Raw genomic sequence first — 23,794 nt, forward strand, 5'->3', positions numbered from 1 at the left:
GTGTTATGTCTTGTATTTGGCTGCAAGTAATTCTGTGTGTTACAGAGAGCTACTGACAGGTCGTGGAAGCAAGTATGGGCTGTGCTCCGAGGCCCAGTGTTATGTCTTGTAATTGGCTGCAAGTAATTCTGTGTGTTACAGAGAGCTACTGACAGGTCGTGGAAGCAAGTATGGGCTGTGCTCCGAGGCCCAGTGTTATGTCTTGTATTTGGCTGCAAGTAATTCTGTGTGTTACAGAGAGCTACTGACAGGTCGTGGAAGCAAGTATGGGCTGTGCTCCGAGGCCCAGTGTTATGTCTTGTAATTGGCTGCAAGTAATTCTGTGTGTTACAGAGAGCTACTGACAGGTCGTGGAAGCAAGTATGGGCTGTGCTCCGAGGCCCAGTGTTATGTCTTGTAATTGGCTGCAAGTAATTCTGTGTGTTACAGAGAGCTACTGACAGGTCGTGGAAGCAAGTATGGGCTGTGCTCCGAGGCCCAGTGTTATGTCTTGTAATTGGCTGCAAGTAATTCTGTGTGTTACAGAGAGCTACTGACAGGTCGTGGAAGCAAGTATGGGCTGTGCTCCGAGGCCCAGTGTTATGTCTTGTAATTGGCTGCAAGTAATTCTGTGTGTTACAGAGAGCTACTGACAGGTCGTGGAAGCAAGTATGGGCTGTGCTCCGAGGCCCAGTGTTATGTCTTGTAATTGGCTGCAAGTAATTCTGTGTGTTACAGAGAGCTTCTGACAGTTCGTGGAAGCAAGTATGGGCTGTGCTCCGAGGCCCAGTGTTATGTCTTGTAATTCGCTACAAGTAATTCTGTATGTTACAGAGAGCTACTGACAGGTCGTGGAAGCAAGTATGGGCTGTGCTCCAAGGCCCAGTGTTATGTCTTGTAATTGGCTGCAAGTAATTCTGTATGTTACAGAGAGCTACTGACAGGTCGTGGAAGCAAGTATGGGCTGTGCTCCAAGGCCCAGTGTTATGTCTTGTAATTGGCTGCAAGTAATTCTGTATGTTACAGAGAGCTACTGACAGGTCGTGGAAGCAAGTATGGGCTGTGCTCCGAGGCCCAGTGTTATGTCTTGTAATTGGCTGCAAGTAATTCTGTGTGTTACAGAGAGCTACTGACAGGTCGTGGAAGCAAGTATGGGCTGTGCTCCGAGGCCCAGTGTTATGTCTTGTAATTGGCTGCAAGTAATTCTGTGTGTTACAGAGAGCTACTGACAGGTCGTGGAAGCAAGTATGGGCTGTGCTCCGAGGCCCAGTGTTATGTCTTGTAATTGGCTGCAAGTAATTCTGTGTGTTACAGAGAGCTACTGACAGGTCGTGGAAGCAAGTATGGGCTGTGCTCCGAGGCCCAGTGTTTGTCTTGTAATTGGCTGCAAGTAATTCTGTGTGTTACAGAGAGCTACTGACAGGTCGTGGAAGCAAGTATGGGCTGTGCTCCGAGGCCCAGTGTTATGTCTTGTAATTGGCTGCAAGTAATTCTGTGTGTTACAGAGAGCTACTGACAGGTCGTGGAAGCAAGTATGGGCTGTGCTCCGAGGCCCAGTGTTATGTCTTGTAATTGGCTGCAAGTAATTCTGTGTGTTACAGAGAGCTACTGACAGGTCGTGGAAGCAAGTATGGGCTGTGCTCCGAGGCCCAGTGTTATGTCTTGTAATTGGCTGCAAGTAATTCTGTATGTTACAGAGAGCTACTGACAGATCATGGAAGCAAGTATGGGCTGTGCTCCGAGGCCCAGTGTTATGTCTTGTAATTGGCTGCAAGTAATTCTGTATGTTACAGAGAGCTACTGACAGGTCGTGGAAGCAAGTATGGGCTGTGCTCCGAGGCCCAGTGTTATGTCTTGTAATTGGCTGCAAGTAATTCTGTATGTTACAGAGAGCTACTGACAGATCGTGGAAGCAAGTATGGGCTGTGCTCCGAGGCCCAGTGTTATGTTTGTACAAAGAGAGAAGGGACTCACTTCCACTGCCTGAGGTAAGTTTTAGTTTCCTATCTAGCAATATTTTATTTCTGGTGTAAGTTTGAGTACGTTGATTTATTTACCTTTTTTAACTTTCACCATCTCACTTCCGAAGATAAGTATGTTTTAAATATTTCAAGGTAAGTTATTCCCTCATTTCACGTACCAAATAGACTAAGATTTACCTTTTTTGAGATCGTAACCCCATATTTTGGCAAACTTAAATGAGAGAAAAGTTTAGAGGACTTCATAGTTGTCAAACTACAGGAATCCAAGAAGTCTCTCAGCCTCACAGGTTGTGCTCTGCATAAAGGCAATTAAAAAATGTTACCAAGATTTCCCAGGAAGGACTATTACGATGTTGCATTAAACACACTGAAATCATGATTCTCCCTTTCAGAACCAAAATAAAACTGGGAGGGTAACTAACATGTAAAATACCAAGATGAAATGACAGTTTGTTCAAAATAACTGGTTTTCAATGAATCAGACTCCTCATTAAAATGTATATCCATACATAATAAATATTCAGATAAATACTATATGCTCATAAGAAAATAATACAAGTTTGGTGTTGTGCTATTATAACCATCTTTCGATAAAAATAGTGAACGTTGCTCTGAGTTGTCATGTATGACAATACAAACAATCCCTATTGTAGCTCCCAGACTGTGGAACAACCTACCTGAATGATGTTCTTCGCTTAAAGTTCATTGTTGATCAATGTGGAGCAAAGGATAACAGGAATGTTATGGACATTATCATTGTTACTCATAACAAATAACTTAACACAGCGTTTCTAAAGCCGATCTGCTCCTTTCTCTAGGTAACAAAAACTGGAGTATAATATGTGAGTGTGCAGACACAGGAATGTTCACGATAAAAAACAACTTAAAGTACATTTGTAAACACAATTATAAGTACAGTAGAGTCCCGTTAATCCGACCTAATTGGGACCGAGCCCTATTCGGATTATGTGATTGTTCGGATTAGCCAGAATTACAGAAAAATACGGTTTTAAACTTGAGATGGGTCTATTTTGTTATAGAATTATCAACATTTTTTATTAAAATATGTTTTATGACTGTTGCATTGTATTTCTTGACAAATAAACGTGTTTGCGAATACTAAGCACATTTACCGTAATTAGTGTGAGAGTTCTATTGTTAAGCAATGTGAGCGTATTGGATATTGTACGGGTCCACGCGCTACAGGACGACGAGAACCTGGGTGATAAAGGAGAGTTGGTGCCACACGCAGACGGTGCAGCAGCGCTTAACCTTGCACTACGATACTTAGAGCGACAGGCTACTGCTACACCTGCCGATATCATGTTTATGACACGATGGTGAAACTACGCGTCATCCAATAGACTCTCTTCAATGCGACAGAAAACAATAACTGAATTTATGTCTTTTAACAATTAATATTGTACTCAATAATAATATCAGTACTGTACGTCCAATTTTTGTTTGGTTTCACTTCTTAATACAGTAATTTAACTAATACTTAACCTATAAGTTTCAATTTGGTACTGTATTTAACTACATTATTTATGTACTATACCGTACACAATTTGTCTTAATAAAATACTGTATGTGTATTTAATTAAAGTTTTCTTTGTTTATGTACGAAATGATGCACCCATTTTCGTTTTTTTAAGTAATTAGTTCCTATAACTGTTCATTATCGTTATAAATAATTCCTCCTGGACCTGTTCGGATTAACCGACGTTCGGATTACACGTGTTCGGATTAGCGGGACTCCACTGTATATCTAAATAGTGTTGATTCTTTAAATATTTTAAAACAAAATTATAAAATCACTGAAATAGGCTAGGAATTTTCAGCGTTACTATAGGAAAACTCTGTGGCTATTTCGGAAACAGTTTGTGCTCTGGCAGTAAAAGGGTTAATTAATCATGTCTTTAAGTTTAATCATTAGACAACACTCATGGTTTTATGACAAAAAATAAGAGCGCAAACACGTTCTGCCTGAAACGTGACTGTTACCTCAACATTCTCATCATCCTCCAATCCAGATAAATTTGTTGTTTACAGGGTTAATAGAAAATAGAAATAACTACAAAATGCCCCAGTAGTGGTGGTGTCTTGTTTCCGGTTATCAGAGATTGAATTAATTAAACCCATTATTGGTTAAAGATTCTTTGTTTAAAGTTTGTTATTCAATGGAAGGTTTGACAGGATAACAGGATTGCGGACATTTGACATTGTTATGGTTACAAAGCAATAACACAACGTTTCAAGGTTTGGAATCTGTCCTTTTCATCAGGTGGGGGAGGTATTAGCACATATGAAAAAAAGAACAAAAAAAGAAGAAAAAGGAAAGAAAAGGGTTCAAACATACCCAAAAGCTGCTTGGAGTCCAGTCCAGGCATTGTCACTGCAGAGAATGCAAGTCCCGAGCACAAGTCACGAGTACGAGAAACACAATCACACATCACACCAGCACGGATAAAAGTGTTCCAATCCTCGAAACATTGTGTTGTTATTCATTTTGAAACCATAACGATGAGTAATGTCCAAAATTGTTATAATTTTTTATAGTGTAGAGAGTGAAGTTTTAGAGATCGAGATGGTTTCATATCTTTGGGAGCTTTCAATTTAAATTAAATTTTCCTCAGAATGTGTTCTAATTATTTTTGTTTAAAGTCAGTTTCAACCACCTATCTATTATCTAGTCTTCAATAACAGTAGAGTAACAGATAATAATAATACAAACTCTGGAATGCAAACAACTATCTCAACAGACACGTAGATCTAGCCAGGGTATCAGTGCTTTCTGTAAACATAACGGTTAATGTTTTCGTCAATACTGTTTGTTGTCAGTAATCTCTTCCAGATAATGTTTGTAAATATGAGTGAATCTAAATTTTGTTATCAAAATTCATTTTGTCATTTTCATTAAATTAGAGTGATTTACTGAATTTCTTACAAGAAATTTTTTCCCTACTTTAATTAATTAATTTTCTATGATCTTATTTAAACTCTTTGTAAGTTTTTAACTTGTATCAGGTAAATCACCACTTTCATTCAAAATTGTAAAATAAAAAAATGACCACTTGTAACAGAAATTGAGTAAGTTTGTTATCATTGTTTTGTAGAGACTCACTGCAAGAATGTAACCAGGAAAAAATTTCGGGGGGTCCAGACAACTGATATTTCCTCAAAGTGGACAGAGAGTAAGGCCCCATTTTGTTCCTTAAAAAGGTTCTTGACCCGTTTCTTTGTTGAGAATGATATTTCAGCGGTACATGTCAGTAATACTGAATCATTTATATAATAATAATCGTTTACTAAAAAAGTAATTGAAACCATTGAAATTTTGGGGGGTCCGGACCCCTTGGACTCCCTCGCTGGCTACGTCCTTAATTGACTGGGGATTCTCTGGCCATAAAAGTTAAGTGTCTTTTGATGCATCTTCCTCAACTAGAGCAGAATAGATGGATTATTACTGTTAAACATAAACGTGCATTTCAACTAAATTCACTTTGGTATCGCAAGAAAAATCAAATATAAGCTTCAATTGTTTTTTTAACTAATTGTAACAGATTATATTTTCCTTTTTTTTTGTAAAGATATTGGATATTTTTAATGCGGTCCCTATAAAAAACAATTGTTAATAATATTATTATGGTACCTTTGTATGCAAAATGTTTGCTATTTTTATAAAATTGCATTTAACAAAAAACAAACACAGTATTTGTTTTTTTTTTGCTTTTTAGGATTTTTATTACAACTCCAACGGTACTTTTTTTAACACAATCCATCAATACATAAGCAAGCACAACCACTTTAAAGGTAGGCTTGTACAAGCCGAGAGCATCAAACATGTCAAAACAGCTGATTCCTCTCAGCTGGCAACAATTGTTTGAAATCACGAGTACTGCCACCCACAGAAGGTTTTGACACGCTTTTCTGAACACCCCTACAAAATTACCATAAATTGCCATAACTTGTTAATTTCAAAAAGTGTCCAAGTGAAACAAGCAGGCAAGGTAAAGTGAGATAAAAAATATCATCAGAGAAACTATTCCGTATTTATTCCATTTGATTAATTCTTGAAATTGTAGTCACATTTTACTCCTTGTATAATATTGTAGTAATCTCTTATGTATTGGGAGAAACGTATAAATAAATTAAATGTCCTAATAAGGTACACACCACAGCACCATAACTTCTAGAAATCTTCATTATTTGCATTTTTATTTAAAAATAAAAGCTTTTTTTATTATTCTTGTTAGTAAGAACTGTAAAATACTCCATATGGTATTTGTTTAACTATGTATTGGGAATAAATGTTAAAAATTTTTACTACAATAATGCTATTCCAACCCAAAAAATTGTACAAATAAAATAAATATTGATAGCTATATAATAAATTATATTTACAACTGACTTTTGTTAAAATTAAACCATCTTTGTGGCCTTTTCTGAATTTTACCCAAATCTACAATCTATTAAACTATTGGTGTCGAGGATGTTTTACTCTGTTGAAGAGTTTATGATGAGCCGCTGGGATTAAATTTGAAGTTAATTGAAATAAATTGGTCAAGTCCTTTAGTTCTGTTCTAAATTGTAATCAGCATAGCTGAAAACTTTTTAATGACTGAAATGACTTGCATTTAAATTGATTTATAAAGTTTAATTCATTTTAATACATGTATATTGACTATTGTATACAATTTGCTTAAATTGTGAACACAATAAAGATTTATTATCATTATTATTATTTATTATTATTATTCTTCTAGAGTGAAAATGAATTGAGTGGTACAATTAGTATATTTACACTTATTTAGATAAATCGTACATAATGAATTATTGCATTTTTACAGCTCATTTAAGCAAACTGTTGCTGGTAAACACATTTTATCGAGCTTTGTCTTGAAATTGTGTAAAAGGCCAAATTTGAGAAACACGAAAATGGGACTAGCTAGTGTACTGGTTATAACCACATATACGTACATACATACATACTTATTGCATTAATTCACTCACATTCATACATACACTTATTTATTGCATTAATTTACTTATATTCATATTACATACTTACTTATTGCATTAATTTACTTACATTCACACATACACTTACTTACTTATTTCATTAATTTATTCACATTCACACATACATATTAATTTATTGCATTAATTTACTCACATTCATACTTACTTACTGCATTAATTCGCCCACATTCATACTACATACTTACTTATTGCATTAATTTACTCCCATTCATACATACATATTTATTTAGTGTATTAATTTGCTCACATTCATATATACATACTTATTGCATTAATTGTTTTAACATTCTTTGATTTTAGGAGAAATTAAAACACTTATTAACTCAGTTTCGCAACTGGCGGCGCGGCGCGCGGTCATGTTATATAGTATCAGCAGCACATCACGCATGCCCTCGCACGCCAAGGCCTGTATAATCGGTGCCATATGCGCCGGGCGAGGCGCGCTTTCCCGTACTTCCTGTCGACCGCGCGTAGCGTCGTGTGGACATTGCGCCACCACATCCATTACCCACCGAACGATTCTGTAGTACGATTATAGTTATCGTTGATTCTGCGTATAATCGTAACTTCGCCCGTGTCCAAATCGTCTTATGTACTTATTTTCCGCCTTCTTCCAAATTTTCACTCTATATTTAGCTACCTTTTCAAGCAATGTGAGTGTAAAATCTGAAATGTTTAGACGTGTCGTTTAATGAAACGAGACTGGTTGAGCGTACTGGGCCGCTGGCCTTTACTACAATTCCCATGTTATTTAGTAGATATGAGTACAGAACACTACAGCACATCTTGGTTGTCATATCCCTTTGAACTAGTTTTAGATCCGCCCATGCTCTAATATGGGGAGAGGGGTACAGTGATAGATAAATAATTTATGATAAAACAAGCCATAATCAGCTCTGGCATTTTGCAACTGGCAACCTACTGAAATGATGTTAAAGCTAACAATCGATAGCTCGGGTATTTTATCCAAGTTGGTATCCCATTGAAGAGATGATAAAGCTAGCAATCGTTAGCTAAGACAACTGGTACGCTAATGGATGATACATATAGCCATCGTAAGATCAGGCAACTAGCACCCTACTGAAGTGATGATAAGCTAGCAATCGTCAGCTCAGGCAACTGGCACCCTACTGAAATGACAATAGAGCTAGCAATCGTTAGCTCAGGCAACTAGCACCCTACTGAAGTGATGATAAGCTAGAAATCGTCAGCTCAGGCAACTAGCACCCTACTGAAGTGGTGATAAGCTAGCAATCGTCAGCTCAGGCAACTGGCACCCTACTGAAATGACAATAGAGCTAGCAATCGTTAGCTCAGGCAACTAGCACCCTACTGAAGTGATGATAAGCTAGAAATCGTCAGCTCAGGCAACTGGCACCCTACTGAAATGACAATAGAGCTAGCAATCGTCAGCTCAGGCAACTAGCACCCTACTGAAGTGATGATAATGCTAGCAATCGTCAGCTTGTCCCTGCTGGCACCCTACTGAAGTGATGATAAGCTAGAAATCGTCAGCTCAGGCAACTAGCACCCTACTGAAGTGACAATAGAGCTAGCAATCGTTAGCTCAGGCAACTGGCACCCTACTGAAATGACAATAGAGCTAGCAATCGTCAGCTCAGGCAACTGGCACCCCACTGAAATGACAATAGAGCTAGCAATCGTCAGCTCAGGCAACTAGCACCCTACTGAAGTGACGATAAAGCTAGCAATCGTCAGCTCAGGCAACTGGCACCCTACTGAAATGACAATAGAGCTAGCAGTCGTCAGCTCAGGCAACTGGCACCCTACTGAAATGACAATAGAGCTAGCAATCGTCAGCTTGTCCCTGCTGGCACCCTACTGAAGTGATGATAAAGCTAGAAATCGTCAGCTCAGGCAACTAGCACCCTACTGAAGTGATGATAAAGCTAGAAATCGTCAGCTTGTCTCTGCTGGCACCCTACTGAAGTGATGATAAGGCTAGCAATCGTCAGCTCAGGCAACTAGCACCCTACCGAAGTGATGATAAAGGTAGCAATCGTCAGCCTGTCCCTGCTGGCACCCTACTGAAGTGATAGTGCAAGTTGCCTTAAGCTAAATTTTTTAGTTCACTTTAAAAGATTGGTCATTATTGACGATGGGTGATCTGAAACGAAGAAACATTAAATGCATACATTTGTTAAGGTGGTAAAACATTTACGCACAACGTTTCGTGAAGTGATAACTCATATTTTTTTCATTTATATAAAATTCAAAGATAAGATTAACCATACATGAAAGGTAAAGGCTGTAAACTAAACGTCCTTCAGTGTGTCAGTCGATTGTCAGTTTGAGACATCATGAGTGAGAGCTGAGCCGACCTTGTGTGTGGAGTCGCGTGCGGGAGTGTGATCGCGCGTGTTTGTGTACGTGCGGCGCGTGCCGGCCGTGCGTCGTGCCCGCATATTTTATCCCAGTTCCGCCCTCATGCCCGTCGGCCGTTGAGATCTCAACCGACACAAATTTAAATACACACCTGGAGCCGTGGACCAACACAACAGTGTTTTTCCCACCATGCCACGACCTGGGGAACCGCAAACTCTTTTCATCGTCATTACAAGTAAAATTGGCAGAGATCGGATTTAAAATAAAATTGGGACAAAAAATAAAAATTTGAGATTTAATATGTTTACCGAAAAAAAATGCAATTACATTATTTAACGTCGAAAATTGATCGATTACGTAAATTTCCGTGTAATATAAAAATGTATTTCTCGGACATATGCCATCGCTCAGTGAAACAAAAAATCTGTAACACTTTGTTTCGAGATCTGCAATCTGATCTTTTCTTCAGGTAAATGAGTCGTAGGTGGTTGGTCGACGAATGCAGACATATTGTGACCTGCAATTCAGTTTTAATAATTACGGTTGTGTTTAGTTTTTTAAGTGCGTGTTTTAGAGTTAGTGAAGTTGACACACAACATGGTGGTTGTGATTCCTGACTAAGGCGTGTCACAACGCTCTGGTATTATTTGTTTATTTTAACCCAGTTTGTAATTATTTGTCAGATTAGTATTTACCTGAAGAAGAGATCAGATTGCAGATCTCGAAACGTAGTGTTACTCAATTTGTTTCAATAAACTATAGTAAATTTCCGGAAATTCCTGTTTCCTTCACGATCCTTCCATCGTCAAAAATAAACTTTAAACAAAGAATTAAAATGTATTGTGGCGAGATATAATCAATGGCGTTAAGACTGTTTACAAGCGTGCATACTTAATGTGTGTGACAGTTCAATCAAGATTTCTTCTAATATTTTCCAAAACATTCACGCTGTAAATTAAAGTTAATCTTAAAAAAAGATTCAAGCAACTTACCTTTTAGTTCGTTCGTTAACTGTTCATTTTAACATTACAGTTAATTGGATTAGTCTAGTGTTATCTAGCTACACAGTGTCACATCTCTTCCGCATACCGATCTGATTCTCACCGCTGTTGAAATTTTATATTATTCAGTCTTTATTCTCTTGCCCTAATATTCAAGCCTAATACACATGCTGGCATAATAAAACTGATTTGACGTCGTATACCCTCCAATCTCCGATGGTTCTCAATACCTCTAAATAACCTCTAACTCTAGCTGTAATTAACGTTAAATATTGTGTGTTTTTTTTTTTTTTTTTTTTTTTTTTTTTTTTTTTTTTTTTTTTTTTTTTTTTTTTGTTCAATTCAATGTTTTATTCGATATCAAATAACATACCTTATTTTGTTTGTTCGATATGATATGATATAAAACAATTAGATTATAAAGTATTGTTGAACAATTTACGAGGTCTGTATCCAACAAATTACAGTTATTTGTTTTTATTTCAGTTTTGAGATACGGTAATTTTTTTACAATATACAAAATTATACAAACTACGCACAAGCCACTGTGTGGCTCATATGGGACTAATTTCGTGTACAAACAGTGTACTATGTATGTTTGCAAGTTACAGAAATAAATTTGATTTAGATATATGGACAATTCGTAAACTCTTGGCCAGCGCGAACATGTTAAGTAAGATAGGTGAAGCGCCTTTATGGCTGTCCTGTCGCAACACAGTTTCCTCCGATCTGTCAATCTAAGCCACGTGCGGGTCGAAGGTGTTTGCGCATGCGCGGAGCTCTGACATCTCATTGCGGCTGCGCAGTGCACAGACTGACTGACGAGTTTGTTTACAACATTCCCCACTCACTGTCAAGGTCGAGTGGGACGTGTTATCCTGCCAATCAGTCGCCCGCGCCTAGGAATGGGAACGCCACTTCCATGTCAGTCTGGGCCGCTCCTAACTCCCGGGCGGAGATAATAGGGGCACCGAGAAGAGGACCTTAAACGTCCAGCTATGCGGCTAAGTGGTTGACGACTCAAACCCCTCCCTCCCAACAATCGTAATCATCAATCGCTTTTAAATTTAGGCACTTTTGTATTTATCCGGCGGCCCACTCTGTCCCTATCTACTACAATTACGCAATATAAGTGGGTTTAGATTAGGTCATAATTCAAATTCAAATCGTCTACTACCGTAAACAATATACATGATATGGTAAAAGTCAGCCATTTAATATAACATTTTGCAATTATACCACAGTGTCACATTCACACATACAAACTTTGCACTCATTCACTCCAGTCACTCGCCAATTTTCATCATTTTCAACGCCAGGGACTGTTTTCAAAATGGGTGGTTTCCCAGTTACATGCCAAAAACTCGCCGACATTGTAAAATTCCATTGACGCTAAAAAGCGTTTAAGACGGGGTTTTAACGCCTTGGTGCATTTTTAATGGAAGCTGACAATCTGTTGATACAATTGGACTCCTGCTTGCGAAGGCAAGTGTTCATAAACCACCGTTCTGTGTCTTCCAGAACGGTGGTTGTCTCTACCTCTTGTCTCATATCCATGCACGTCACGGCCCCTCATCAGGGTACATTTTCACATACAAAATGAAACTGTTTCCAGGATGTATAGACAGGGCAGAGTCAACAGTTGCAAGTTTTTGAAGGCTGGTCGGCACGACTCTAAAACTCATGTTTGCAATTATTCGAATCGCTTTCTTTTGAATTTTGAAGGCTCTCAAAAATTGATTGTTTGCACTGGAGCCCCACAACACCAATCTGTAGGTAACATGTGGGTAAATCAGGCCATACTATGCCGTCATCAGTACCTGACTCGGGCAGTATTTGGCTAAAGACCTCTTAACATAAATGCCTCATATTATAAATGTCCTGCTAGTACGAGTACCATCAAAATTTAAATTAACCTTTACGAGCGCCCACATGATTTGAGACTGAATCTGGGTACTGTCTAGAGAATTCTTTTTCTTTTTCCATCTCAGATGACGTTGGACGATCTGGCACGTGATCTGAGGTCTGAAAAGTATCGAAATGCCCCTAGCCATCAGTATGGGCTTCTTTGGCGCCTTCGGCGCCACTCCTCACTTCTGGCAAAAGAAAGAAAAACATCCATCGAAATAATAACCGAATTCAAGCCCAAAACACGTGAGCGTTCATAAATGTTAACTTTTTCTATTTATAATACATACGTCTGCATTTAGGCTACTTACGTATATCGTATGGTAACAAATAGTAGATAGGGACAGAATGGCCCCAGGATAATATCAAAGTACCTGAATTTATTCCACAAAGGCTTTTTATAACAAGGCACTTGGTTAAGGCATCTTTGACGTTGTAAGGCCTTGTGGAAGAAATTTAAAATTGTTGGACCGTTGGGAATTTTTTCTACTGAAATTCATCTCCAAGGTGTTTCATGTTGGACACCCGGTTGTGGTTGTTTTCACGAATTTTTCACTACAATTTCCTGGTAATACTTCGTCACTGCTTTAATACCCCACTCTCCTGGCTTAATCCATCTCACCTTCTTACAAGGTTTTGAGGACACACCGCCATCCAGATAACTTTTTTATCTTCAGTCTTTTGAGTGATGTTTAAAACGATTCTTTTATAATATCCTTTTCCCTAATGCTCTTTAACCCTTTTAGCGCCAAGCATATTGGGCAGGTCGCGTCACATAACGCCAGAGTTACTGGTGCCACGGCATAGTCGCTGGGTATGTCACACTAGTGCAAGAGCAATTTTACGAATGATAACACACATAGATATAAATCGTAAATTTGATGGTAAACTAATGATTTTTATCTAATTTTTTCGTTATTTATAGAAGAACAATGACATGTAATGGAATTTATGAAATGTTGATCTGTTAAAAATTGTATACCTTTGGGTACCTTTAAAAGTTAGATACTTTTTTCCATTTTTTGTATGTAAATTAAGAGCTCAACAAATGCTTGAAAAAATATTTACTCAACAAACCTCTGTATTATAGTGTAATATATTTAATTGAGAAAAACCTGTGAAAGTTGGTATAAACAATATTTATTAGTAAACAAAGTACAAAACTGACTTTTATCATAAAAACGCTTGGATAAAACATTTTAGTGTGTATTGTTATTTTGTTTGAATATTATATGAATGTCTATGCAGTGTTACTTACTATAGTACATTTTACATAAAATGCATAAATCAATACTAATTTTATTGATATTAGTCAATAAATGGTTGTGTACTGCATGAAAATGTTGAGAGCCTAAATAAAGGCTCTTGGCGTTTTATGAATTAACAGGTTGAGCCTATTAGGCTCTTGGCGCTAAAAGGGTTAAAAGCAATTCATCTAGGCTGCCTTACCTAAGAACAGGCACACGTATTCCTCGAATTGGTTAGGTTTTCGTCCTTTTTAATCGGTTCCATTTCTCTGAACAATCTTCCAAGTACAGTTTTTTCCAAGAAGTAAGGTAATGTGAGGCTTGGTAACGGGAAAAAATTTGTCTTCCAATGAATTTCTTTGACAACGTGTGTTGTCTTTCCTTATTTAAAACTGTTCTGCCCCTGTCCAGTTCTTGTTGAGATTCGGCAATTCCCTATGTTAGGGGTGGTTTCTTGAATTGTGATGTTTCCAGAAACAGCATGCCCATTTGTGTGCCGTTGGCGTGAACGCTGTGTAGAGAGCGAGTGTTATCGGTAATGGCGGCGCTGATGTCCATTAGAAAGGCCGTTCCGTTGAAAATGTCACTTGATGTATGCCGCAGTTGAATTTCTTGTAGAGTGTCTTGTCTCACGGGTTTGCTCACGAAGTAGTCTTTCCCCGGCCGGCGCCCACCCGGTGTGATATTTACCGGCAGAATTTCACATCCGACACAGGCTGATCATCTGTGATTCTGATTCAGGGTGACCAGACGTCCGTCCTGTCCTTCCGGCTTTTGAAAATCGTGTAAAACGTCCGGCTTTTTAGCGAACGCTTAAATCTTCGAAAACAGTAGCATCACTTTTAAAAATTCTTCCGATTTCCGAAGTCCCGAAGATAGACCATGAAAAGTTATTGCAGCGCACACGTAATGCCATGGCATGTGAACTGCTGTTAGATTCAGTTGTATGTTGAATGTTGTCTATAGTGTCACTGACTCACTGTTGTTTCTATCCGCTCAGCTGCACTGGCGCTACTACCCCTTGATTCTCTATTTATGTACTATGAATGATAGGTTACTTTTGTTATAATGCGTTACATAGTGTTGTGTTATAGTGATAATTTCTTAAATATGCCTGTTAGTACACCTTACTAATAATGTAATTCCATTTATATCACAAAACCTTTTAATTAATATAGGCTAATTCTAAAAATGTGAGTTCAAATCAGTTATAATTTATAACTATACTTTCTTTCCAGCGGCCCATCATGAATTCTTCAACTGAATAAAACATATTATATTTTATTTTTAATTCAAAGCACGTGCAATTTTCTTTTATTCGTATTTCATTTAAATATGTACAATATCCTATGAAAGGTCCTAACTTTTTTGGTTTTTTACTCCTTTCAAGTTCTCCATGTATCCGTCCATCTAATTTGTATGATATGAGTTTATAAAAAAGTGTTTTACCTTATATTAATGTCATATTACCGAAAAACTACATTTAGCTATGGAAAACATTTTCATGTGAAAGTTGAGAAATTGCTCCAATATTTTCTCGTCCACTACCATTTTACATAAATATTATTGGGTAGAATGTTAATAAATATGGTTCTCGGCGACTGACGCCGTACAATTACAAAACATTTCATAAATAAACTTGCATCTTAATCAGTGTATATTGCACGGTTCAGTTATTGTTGTGTTGCAGCAACGACTTGTTCTGTAAGAACTCAGTACAGCCAGGGTACTTTTTTGATTCTGCATTATATTTATATTGTTTAAGCGTTAAGTGGCAGGTTGAATTGATCGTGCAAGATGTAAAAAATTGTTACAATTCTCTGTCACTGTGACGGATTTTTCACTTGGACATCAGTGCGGGTCGATTGAATAAGAGGTTTAGAGAGTGTAGTGAACACTTGTTATTGAATAATCTGTTACTCGGAATCGGTTATCGCTCTGAGAGCGCCGGCCTTGTACGAGATTACGATCTTGCCGAAGGCCGGAGCCAAATGTTGGCCAGTGGGCCGAGAGATTAGAAGAAGCGAATCAGGCAGCTAGGCGGTAATTACTGAGGTATATTTCGGTATCCTCCTCAGCGACCGTAACGTGAACACAATGGGCGCTGATGGAAGGTGCGATACGGTAGTGCTGAAGAGTAGCCGGAAGTGTCGGGGCTGACACTCTTGCTGAGTCAGCGAGCGATGAGAGCGACGCTGACGCGTACCTGCAGCACGCAACACGCTGACGGGAGAAAGTGAGATCCGAGACGCAGGCAGACCGGCAATAACACGGGTTATGATCTGCGTGCCGCCCAGACGAGCACAGGGATCAGTGGGGAACGGTGGAAACTGTTGTGAGCGACTACGTAGAGCAATCGGTGCCTGTGAAGTTCCGAGCGGGATAGTCTCCGTAGTCGGCGCCATAGCGATGTCTGAAACATAACCTAACCTTTTTTCACCAATATGTGTGATTGTTCAGTCAGCCTTCCAAATGCAAGTGTAAAAGAACGTGTTCATGAACACCGGAACTTAGAGAGTTGATGGTATTGTACAGAATTGGGGATGGAAATCCTTCCAGTGATTTTGAATATCTTACACGTTTTTAATGAGGCGTACAGCGAAACCCTTCCTCAGTTGTATTTTATCGGTGACTCCAGTGGAACGTGGAACTACTATATAAATAGACGTGCAAGTTTAATCTAATCTGTAGAAATATCACGATACTCACCTTTTTATTTTCATTGATTAAATTAACAAATTTTATCTCTCCAGAGATTGATCTCTATGTTCCTTTTTCAGTTTTTGCATGTAAATCTACTGTTATCAGTTCGAGTTTCAAAAGAAGAAGCTGATAAACCTCGACTATCGGCCATAACAGGGTTTATCACTGAATTTCGGCCATGTTCGATAAGTAATGAAATTCATGAGCACAACACTAGAGCTGGCATTAATTTACGTCAGACTCCTCATCGTTCAGTTTTAGCTGGCAATTTACCGCACAATGCTGGAGCGAGGTTCTTCTCTTGTTTGCTCCGAAATAAAAAAAACGAACCCATAGAAACAAGGTTTAAAAGTCAGCTGAAAGAGTTCTTGATCAGGGGGAGTTTTACTCGGTTGGGGAGTTCTTTGACACTAAATTAGAGTTTTAGTCGCGATTCGTAGAACTTCTCACCATACAGATTCGTCATGCTAGAGAATATATCTGCTAGGGGGTTTCACTTTTAACAAGTAAAAAGCAACGTTGCTGAGCAGTGTGACATTCTCAAGTCGCTTTACAACTGTTAAACATAAATTTGAGGTTATGAGCACGACAGTGTTTACTCATTAGTTGATCAAGACTCGTACCAGCTATAACGCGAGCAGATGTAAAGGACCGGTTTCCCACACACGGTTGAACATCAGTAAACCAGTTGGGCCCGAGTGTGTGTTTCACGGCGGCACGTATACAGGCAGGACCGGTGTACAGTGTAAACAATCAAACAAGTCGTAGAGTATGATCCCATTAACTTTCTCGCCAGAGACGGTGCCGGGCTTTCTAAGAAATGTATTCACTTTATGTTTTCAGTGACCTTCAAGTACGAGAGTGAGATGTCTCCCACAGACCAGTTTGTACAGTGTCACGTCGTGGAAATAATATTCGGTGTTAGTGGTGGACGTGCAGGGACAGTAATACGTAACTAGGATCGTGGCTCGAAAGCTCTTGGACATTGAAATCGTCCACAACTTCTGTTAAGTTTAAAATTAAAAATAAATAGTGAACTGTAAAGTAATGTGGAATTTTGACTTGCTTCCTTCTCTCTGTTTTGAAGCAACTGGTATTATATACTGTATCTCCCTACCCTATTGTATGATGCTGTCAGGTAGCATAGACTCTGTCTAATCTATGTGATGCTGCAGTAGAATGATATAGTCTATCTAACCCACGCGATGTCGCCGTGGAATCAGACAATCTCTCTAACCCACGCGATGTTGCCATGGAATTAGATAATCTCTATAATACACGCAATATTGACGTGGAATCAGATAATTTCTGCAACCCACGCGATGTTGCCGTGGAATCAGACAATCTCTCTAACCCGCGTGATGTTGCCGCAGAATCAGATAATCTCTCTTAGCCCACGTGATGTTGCCGCAGAATAAGATAATCTCTCTAACCCACGCGATGTTGCCGTAGAATCAGATAATTTCTCCAACCCACCCGAAAAAGTTGTGGTTTCTTGGAATTGGCATTGATGCATCATGAAACCGCACGATTAACTAACCGATAGATGAATGTCTGAAGATACAGTGCATTCTTGTTTTACGGACGCAAAAGTTCATTTGTATATCTCCAATATTTTGCTTTTTCTTAGCGATTAGAGATAAGGTCCGCAACTCTTCTAGTATTATGTTAAAAGTAATATTTACTTTAGTAGTGAAAAGTAGTAATAGTACTGTAATTTAATAACAAAAGATGCTTTTATTGTCTGCAAAACACAGTGCATATTATGCAAATCCACATTGAGAACTGATAATACGTAAAAGAGTTTTTTACAAAAGTAAAACTCTTCTTGACTTCTGAGAAACCGATATTTTCCGTAGTGTACAGAAAGTAAGGCAAGTGCAGTCAACCGCTCATTCCCCATATTGTTCCTTAAAAAGTTCTTGACCCGTTTAAATGTTGAGAACGATCTTTCAGCATTACATGTCGGGTAATACTGAATTATTTAAATAATAATAATCTAAAAAAGAAAAAAATTGAAAAAATAGAAAATTTAGGAGAGATCCGGACCCCTTTGACCCTCTCGCTGGCTACGTCCTTGTCCGTGAGAGTCGTAGTGAGAAGGTTACTGAATGGTCTGAACCATTTACTTTAGGACTTTGACAATTGGACCCTTGCTCTTGTGGACTGTCGAGATCCTTCTGCCCTCTATGGTGCGAACAGTGGCCAGATCCATACCAGAACACGTAAACAGAAGATCGAAGATGTTGTGGCGCAACCGCGGCCCCGGCTCCGCCGGCGGTTTCGCCACAAACGCTGCTTCCACCGGCACAAGGTCCTGGGGCTAATTGGGTACTTACCCACAGGCACAGTTAGATCTCTCATATAATTAACGGTGTTCGCGTAGCTTATCCCTTGTACGTCAGTACGTGCCAGAAATATTGGTTTTGCACTCTAAATCATCAAATATATTATCACTAGTAGTTACCCGCGGCTTCGCACGCAATTTTATGGGTTTTGCACCTGTATGAGGACTTATATTTCCGACGCCCATGTTGAGTTTACCTTGTTGCCACGATCATGAAAAAACTTCAAACAGATTATATTTATGGGCATTGTAATTTACGTATTTCTCTAGATTTTTGTTCCATAGATGATTTTGCCTTGTTTTTTTTTTATCAAGAAAAAATACTCGTATATCACAGATCGGAGAAGTCTACTTCTGTCAACGACGACTAAGATTAAAGAGTTAGATTTTAACTTTTTATTTTATATATCTAGTTTGCAACATTTTGAGCTATACTGTAATTAATGCATTAGTTCAAAAGCACAGTCCAGCAAACTTTTATCTAGCGTAGTTCTTGCCGAGTGCTTCAAAGGGAGTCTTCGGTCATGGACGTAGCTAGTGAAGGGGCCCAAAGGGTCCGGACCTCCCCCAATTTTCAATTTTTTAAATTACTTAGTTTTAGTACACGATTATTATTATTTTAATAATTAAGTAAGACTGGTATGTACTGTTGAAAGATCGTTCTCAACAACGAAACGGGTCAAGAACTTTTTAAGGAACAAAATAGGGCCTTACTCTCATTCCACTACGGAAAAATATCAGTTGTCTGGATCCCCTCCCCCAAAATTTTTTTCCTGGTTACGTTCTTGTCTTCGGTGTAAAATTCTGTCCATCTTATGTTTTAGGGCATTTTGTAAGGTAATTGAGTTCTTATCTAATCGCTCAAATCGAAAATAGGCGTGAAAACTCATCATTACTACTTAGAGAATTTTCACACTAATGTAAACGAATTGAAAATAGTAATTAACAGTTAAACATGTGGCTGTGCTGTCATAAAACAATGTTTACACAGAAAAGTTGATTGCATTTTTTTACAGGCTCCTTCAATAATATTTCACAACTTTAACCACTAAGATGAGATTATTTGCTACGTTACAAATAACAAACCTTTTCAAAACACCGTGATAGATGTATGGTGAGAAATATATATCCGTCAGATACATTTACCAGTCTGGTAGTTTTAAAATAATTGATATTATCTGAACTATGTACGTAGCTAAAGCCAAAAACTTTATAACAGTCAAGAGTTTAGTAAAAATCACAAAGCAATTAATAACTCGAAAAAAAATGGGATAGCACGTTTTAGGTTATTTGAGTACCTTTAGGTGTGCTCTTTCTCTGGGCTTTTGCTTGACACTAATTTTTGGGACATCCTGTATAATTTTAGCCGTTAGTGTTATCTTCCGGAGGGAATCCACCAAATTATCACCTGAATTTGTAAAGTACTCAACTGTTATGAAAGTCACCACAAATACAGAATAGATATTTTATTTCTTTTTGAAATCTCAATGACAAAGACCAAACTTTCATGTCTCAATGTTGGAAGATAAACGAACAGTAGTGTAAATACAGCAATAATCGAGTGCCGACCGAAATCTCAATGACAAAGACCAAACTTTCATGTCTCAATGTTGGAAGATAAACGAACAGTAGTGTAAATACAGCAATAATCGAGTGCCTACCGAAATCTCAATGACAAAGACCAAACTTTCATGTCTCAATGTTGGAAGATAAACGAACAGTAGTGTAAATACAGCAATAATCGAGTGCCGACCGAAATCTCAATGACAAAGACCAAACTTTCATGTCTCAATGTTGGAAGATAAACGAACAGTAGTGTAAATACAGCAATAATCGAGTGCCTACCGAAATCGATAGAAGAATCTCGATTGAAATCGTAATTCCTGTAAGAAATAAATCAATCTTTAGCCGAAATGGAAGGACAAAATATAAATTTTTCACTGGTCATACTTTTTCACTGTGTCTTACATAGTTCTGTAGGTGTCCGACCGTTTAATATAAATGAGTGTGTTGAGATAAACAATACATGGCTTATGAATACATTTATCATATTAAAGAAAGAATTAATAAATTTAATTAATGACTCAACCGGTATTCACAGCTTTAACACAAGACATAATAATTATTTAAACACGAAAAGATGCATGTATACTAGTAGTTTTGAATATATGGGTATAAATAATTATGTACAATGTTTTACCAAGAAATTGCCGTACAATAGATTTAAGTCAGCAGTTAAGAGCTTCCTAGTCGAAAACTGCCTATACGAGTATTTTTAAGTTATATATCTAACTTTAATTGGAAAATGTTCTAGCCTTAGTGATCTTTGACCATTGTAATGCTGTACACAATGTCTATTGTCTTCAACAATAAAAATCTTGAATCGTTTGGAATTTTTTCCCTTTCGATGCCCCCCCCCCCCCCACCGTATTTGAACCTCCACCAAAACGACGACGACAGGTTCCTTTCTTGAGAGAAATGCATCTGTTTTTCTTTGTAAGTAATTGGCTTTCGTAGTTAGACCCAGCGTAGTACGACCCAGACCCCAGTGTGCGCGACGTACACTCAGTGCAGTCCACAGTGGCGCAGGGCACCGACACACTGCAGTCGCTACGCTACGTTCGTCAGTGTTACGCTGGCCTCTGTCAGTGGTTATCGCGATAGTCTCTCTCTCCCACGCGCCGACGACTTCGTTGTTCGTCCTTATATTTGTTCTGTTTTGGAACACTATTGTTGTGCGCAAGACCTGTTTGAATCCGGTTTGTTTGCAGCGGATGTGTGTTTATGTTGTGTGCACTGTGATATTTTTTTAGATTGTCTTGAAAAAATTGCAATGTGTTGAATTTTTCAATATCAATATTTCTGTATTGTGTATCCTTAGTCTATTTTTTTATTCGATGTGAATAATCTTGTCTGACTATTTGTAACAATAATTGCGGAGCTATTTTCCTGTGGATAATTTGATGTTAATCTTTAATTGCACTTGGATTCTTTAATTTATCGTACATATTGTAGAATATTTATTTAGCATGTTAACTTTTTTGTATTCAATTTCTAGTTGACTAAAAAAAATTTAAATGCAGGAGTAAGTTTTGCACTAATTTTCAATGTCTAATAAATGCTAAAAATGTGAAGACACCGCTTAAAATAACAAAACTCAATTTAGATTTTCAGCCTTTTCTATCCAGAATGAATTTAAAAATTACTTCAAAATTAAAATCTGATGAGTTTTGAAATGTAACATTAATCACTTAGGATGTAAAAAATAAAAAATAAATTTGTTGCTTATTTGCATTGGTTAAATAATTAAAAGTTTGTATTTTGGGTTGTTAATCACTAAGTAGAATACGATCTTTCGTTTTAAAAATGTAAGTTCAGATATAATTTAAAAAAATACAATTTTGCTTGTGAATTAAAATGCCATACTATTGTAAATGTAAAGTTACTAATAACTTACTTAACATTTGACAATTTGAAATTAGTTTTTTTATGAATGGCCAAAGCAATAAATTTTTAATGGTTCATAAAAAAAATAAAAAGCGGAGTAAGGAAATAGTAAAAAATATTTGTGGTGGACATTTATAAATCTATAAATAGTACATATTATAATATTGCATTAAATGTATTTGCTACAAATTTTTCTCAATAACACTCTTATAAACCTGATTTATGCAGAATAATATATGGAGAAATTGTACATTTTATGAGTTACAAAGAATTTAAAAATTTCAGAAGTCACCTTCTAAGAATGATCACTAAATTAGATTGTCACAGTGAATGCTGTTGTCTCTTTAGAGATTGGATTTATAATCACTACTATTAACCAATGTTATTGATGCAATTGTGCTTTGTTTAATTGCATGCCCTTTGTGTGAGACAGTAATACTCCCATATATCCCACACGATCATGTCATCAAACATTACAATATTAGAATATAGGTTAGAACTGTGTAATTAATACTTTGGCTTTGAAACTATTAAGTGGTATTACTGGATATTTTGAGAAATTTAAAATTATTTAACAATATAACATTTCTAAGAGGTTATCTTAAGATAATTTCAAAACAACATTAATTTTATTAAATTGACTAATAGAAGGTAATAAATTAAGGAAATAACGGAGTGTCATATTGCTAGTAGTCCAATAAATAAATATTCTCAAGTTACAACATTTAACACAAAAATATAAAAAATTGCATTACTTATACAGTTAATGTATTTTGTGAAAAAATTAAGTTAATTGATTAATTGTATAATAAATGCTAGCCATATAAGACTGTTAACTACTGTACTGCATTAGACATTAACATAAGTACAAACATATTAAACTGTTTCTAAGGTTTCAACATAATTATTTTATAATTAATCATTATTTATTTTAATTACAATCAATAATTTTGTTATTGATCCAAAATTTTACTTATATTATGCATTTTAAGATTTATTACAAACCTTATATGCATGGTGTGGTGTATAGTAAAGGTCCAATAACTTTTTTACAAACACTATCAAATAGTTTAATAAGTTTTTTATTAATAATGATATAGCCAATTAAACTGTTTTCTGGTCATTATTATGTGTATATTGTATTTATGTAGTACAAAGGACAGTATAAATCATTCTTAAAAGACTTTTTAACGACAATAAATTGTTCTTTTGTCAAATAATATATATTTTAAAAACAACAATCTGAAATTAAAAAATTCAAACATGTTTGAACTTTAAATGCAGCGTTTGTCAAAAGGTCAAAACTTTGTCCCTGCTAACTGAATGATTGAATTGCTAACATTTACACTTTTACTGCTGGCCTGTAGTGTATGAAGATAATCTCTTAAAACCGCAAGCAGACTAGGGCGTGTGCCATAGTCGACTTGTTAAGGGCTGTTCTGTCGAGTATTTTGATTTTAGTCCCTTAAAACACTGTTTGATTTTTGGGAGTTTTAAACCTCTAACACCTACATACCCTAATTTTGTTGTACAATTATGGGAGATATTACGTTTTAAACGTATAATTTATACGTGTTTAAACAATTTTTAAGATATTTTTGTATAGGTTTTTCAGAAACAAATATATTTACTAATGTTTTGTACTTGATTGTTCAAATACTCAAAGAGTATACACTTTAGAGGAATAAAAGAAAAGTTTCTGCATGCGTATTAATCATATAGATTTAAAATGAGATTTCAACCATAATTGTACCACAAAAAATAAGAGCTTAACAGTGTTTGATGTTTAAA

At 37.0% G+C, this 23,794-nt stretch overlaps 1 protein-coding gene across 1 annotated transcript in view; it reads left to right on the forward strand.

The window, feature by feature from the left end:
- Positions 1-23,794, forward strand: part of LOC124366876 (rho GTPase-activating protein 21-like) — a 271,854-nt gene that overhangs the window by 214,131 nt on the left and 33,929 nt on the right. Inside the window, exons 20-22 of the mRNA XM_046823476.1 lie at positions 1,869-1,967; positions 18,384-18,523; positions 21,328-21,332. Coding sequence (XP_046679432.1) covers positions 1,869-1,967; positions 18,384-18,523; positions 21,328-21,332 — 244 coding nt within the window. The remainder of the gene's footprint in view (positions 1-1,868; positions 1,968-18,383; positions 18,524-21,327; positions 21,333-23,794) is intronic.

The sequence above is a fragment of the Homalodisca vitripennis genome, chromosome 7 (genome assembly GCF_021130785.1).
Source record: "Homalodisca vitripennis isolate AUS2020 chromosome 7, UT_GWSS_2.1, whole genome shotgun sequence".
In the NCBI taxonomy this organism is placed as follows: domain Eukaryota; kingdom Metazoa; phylum Arthropoda; class Insecta; order Hemiptera; family Cicadellidae; genus Homalodisca; species Homalodisca vitripennis.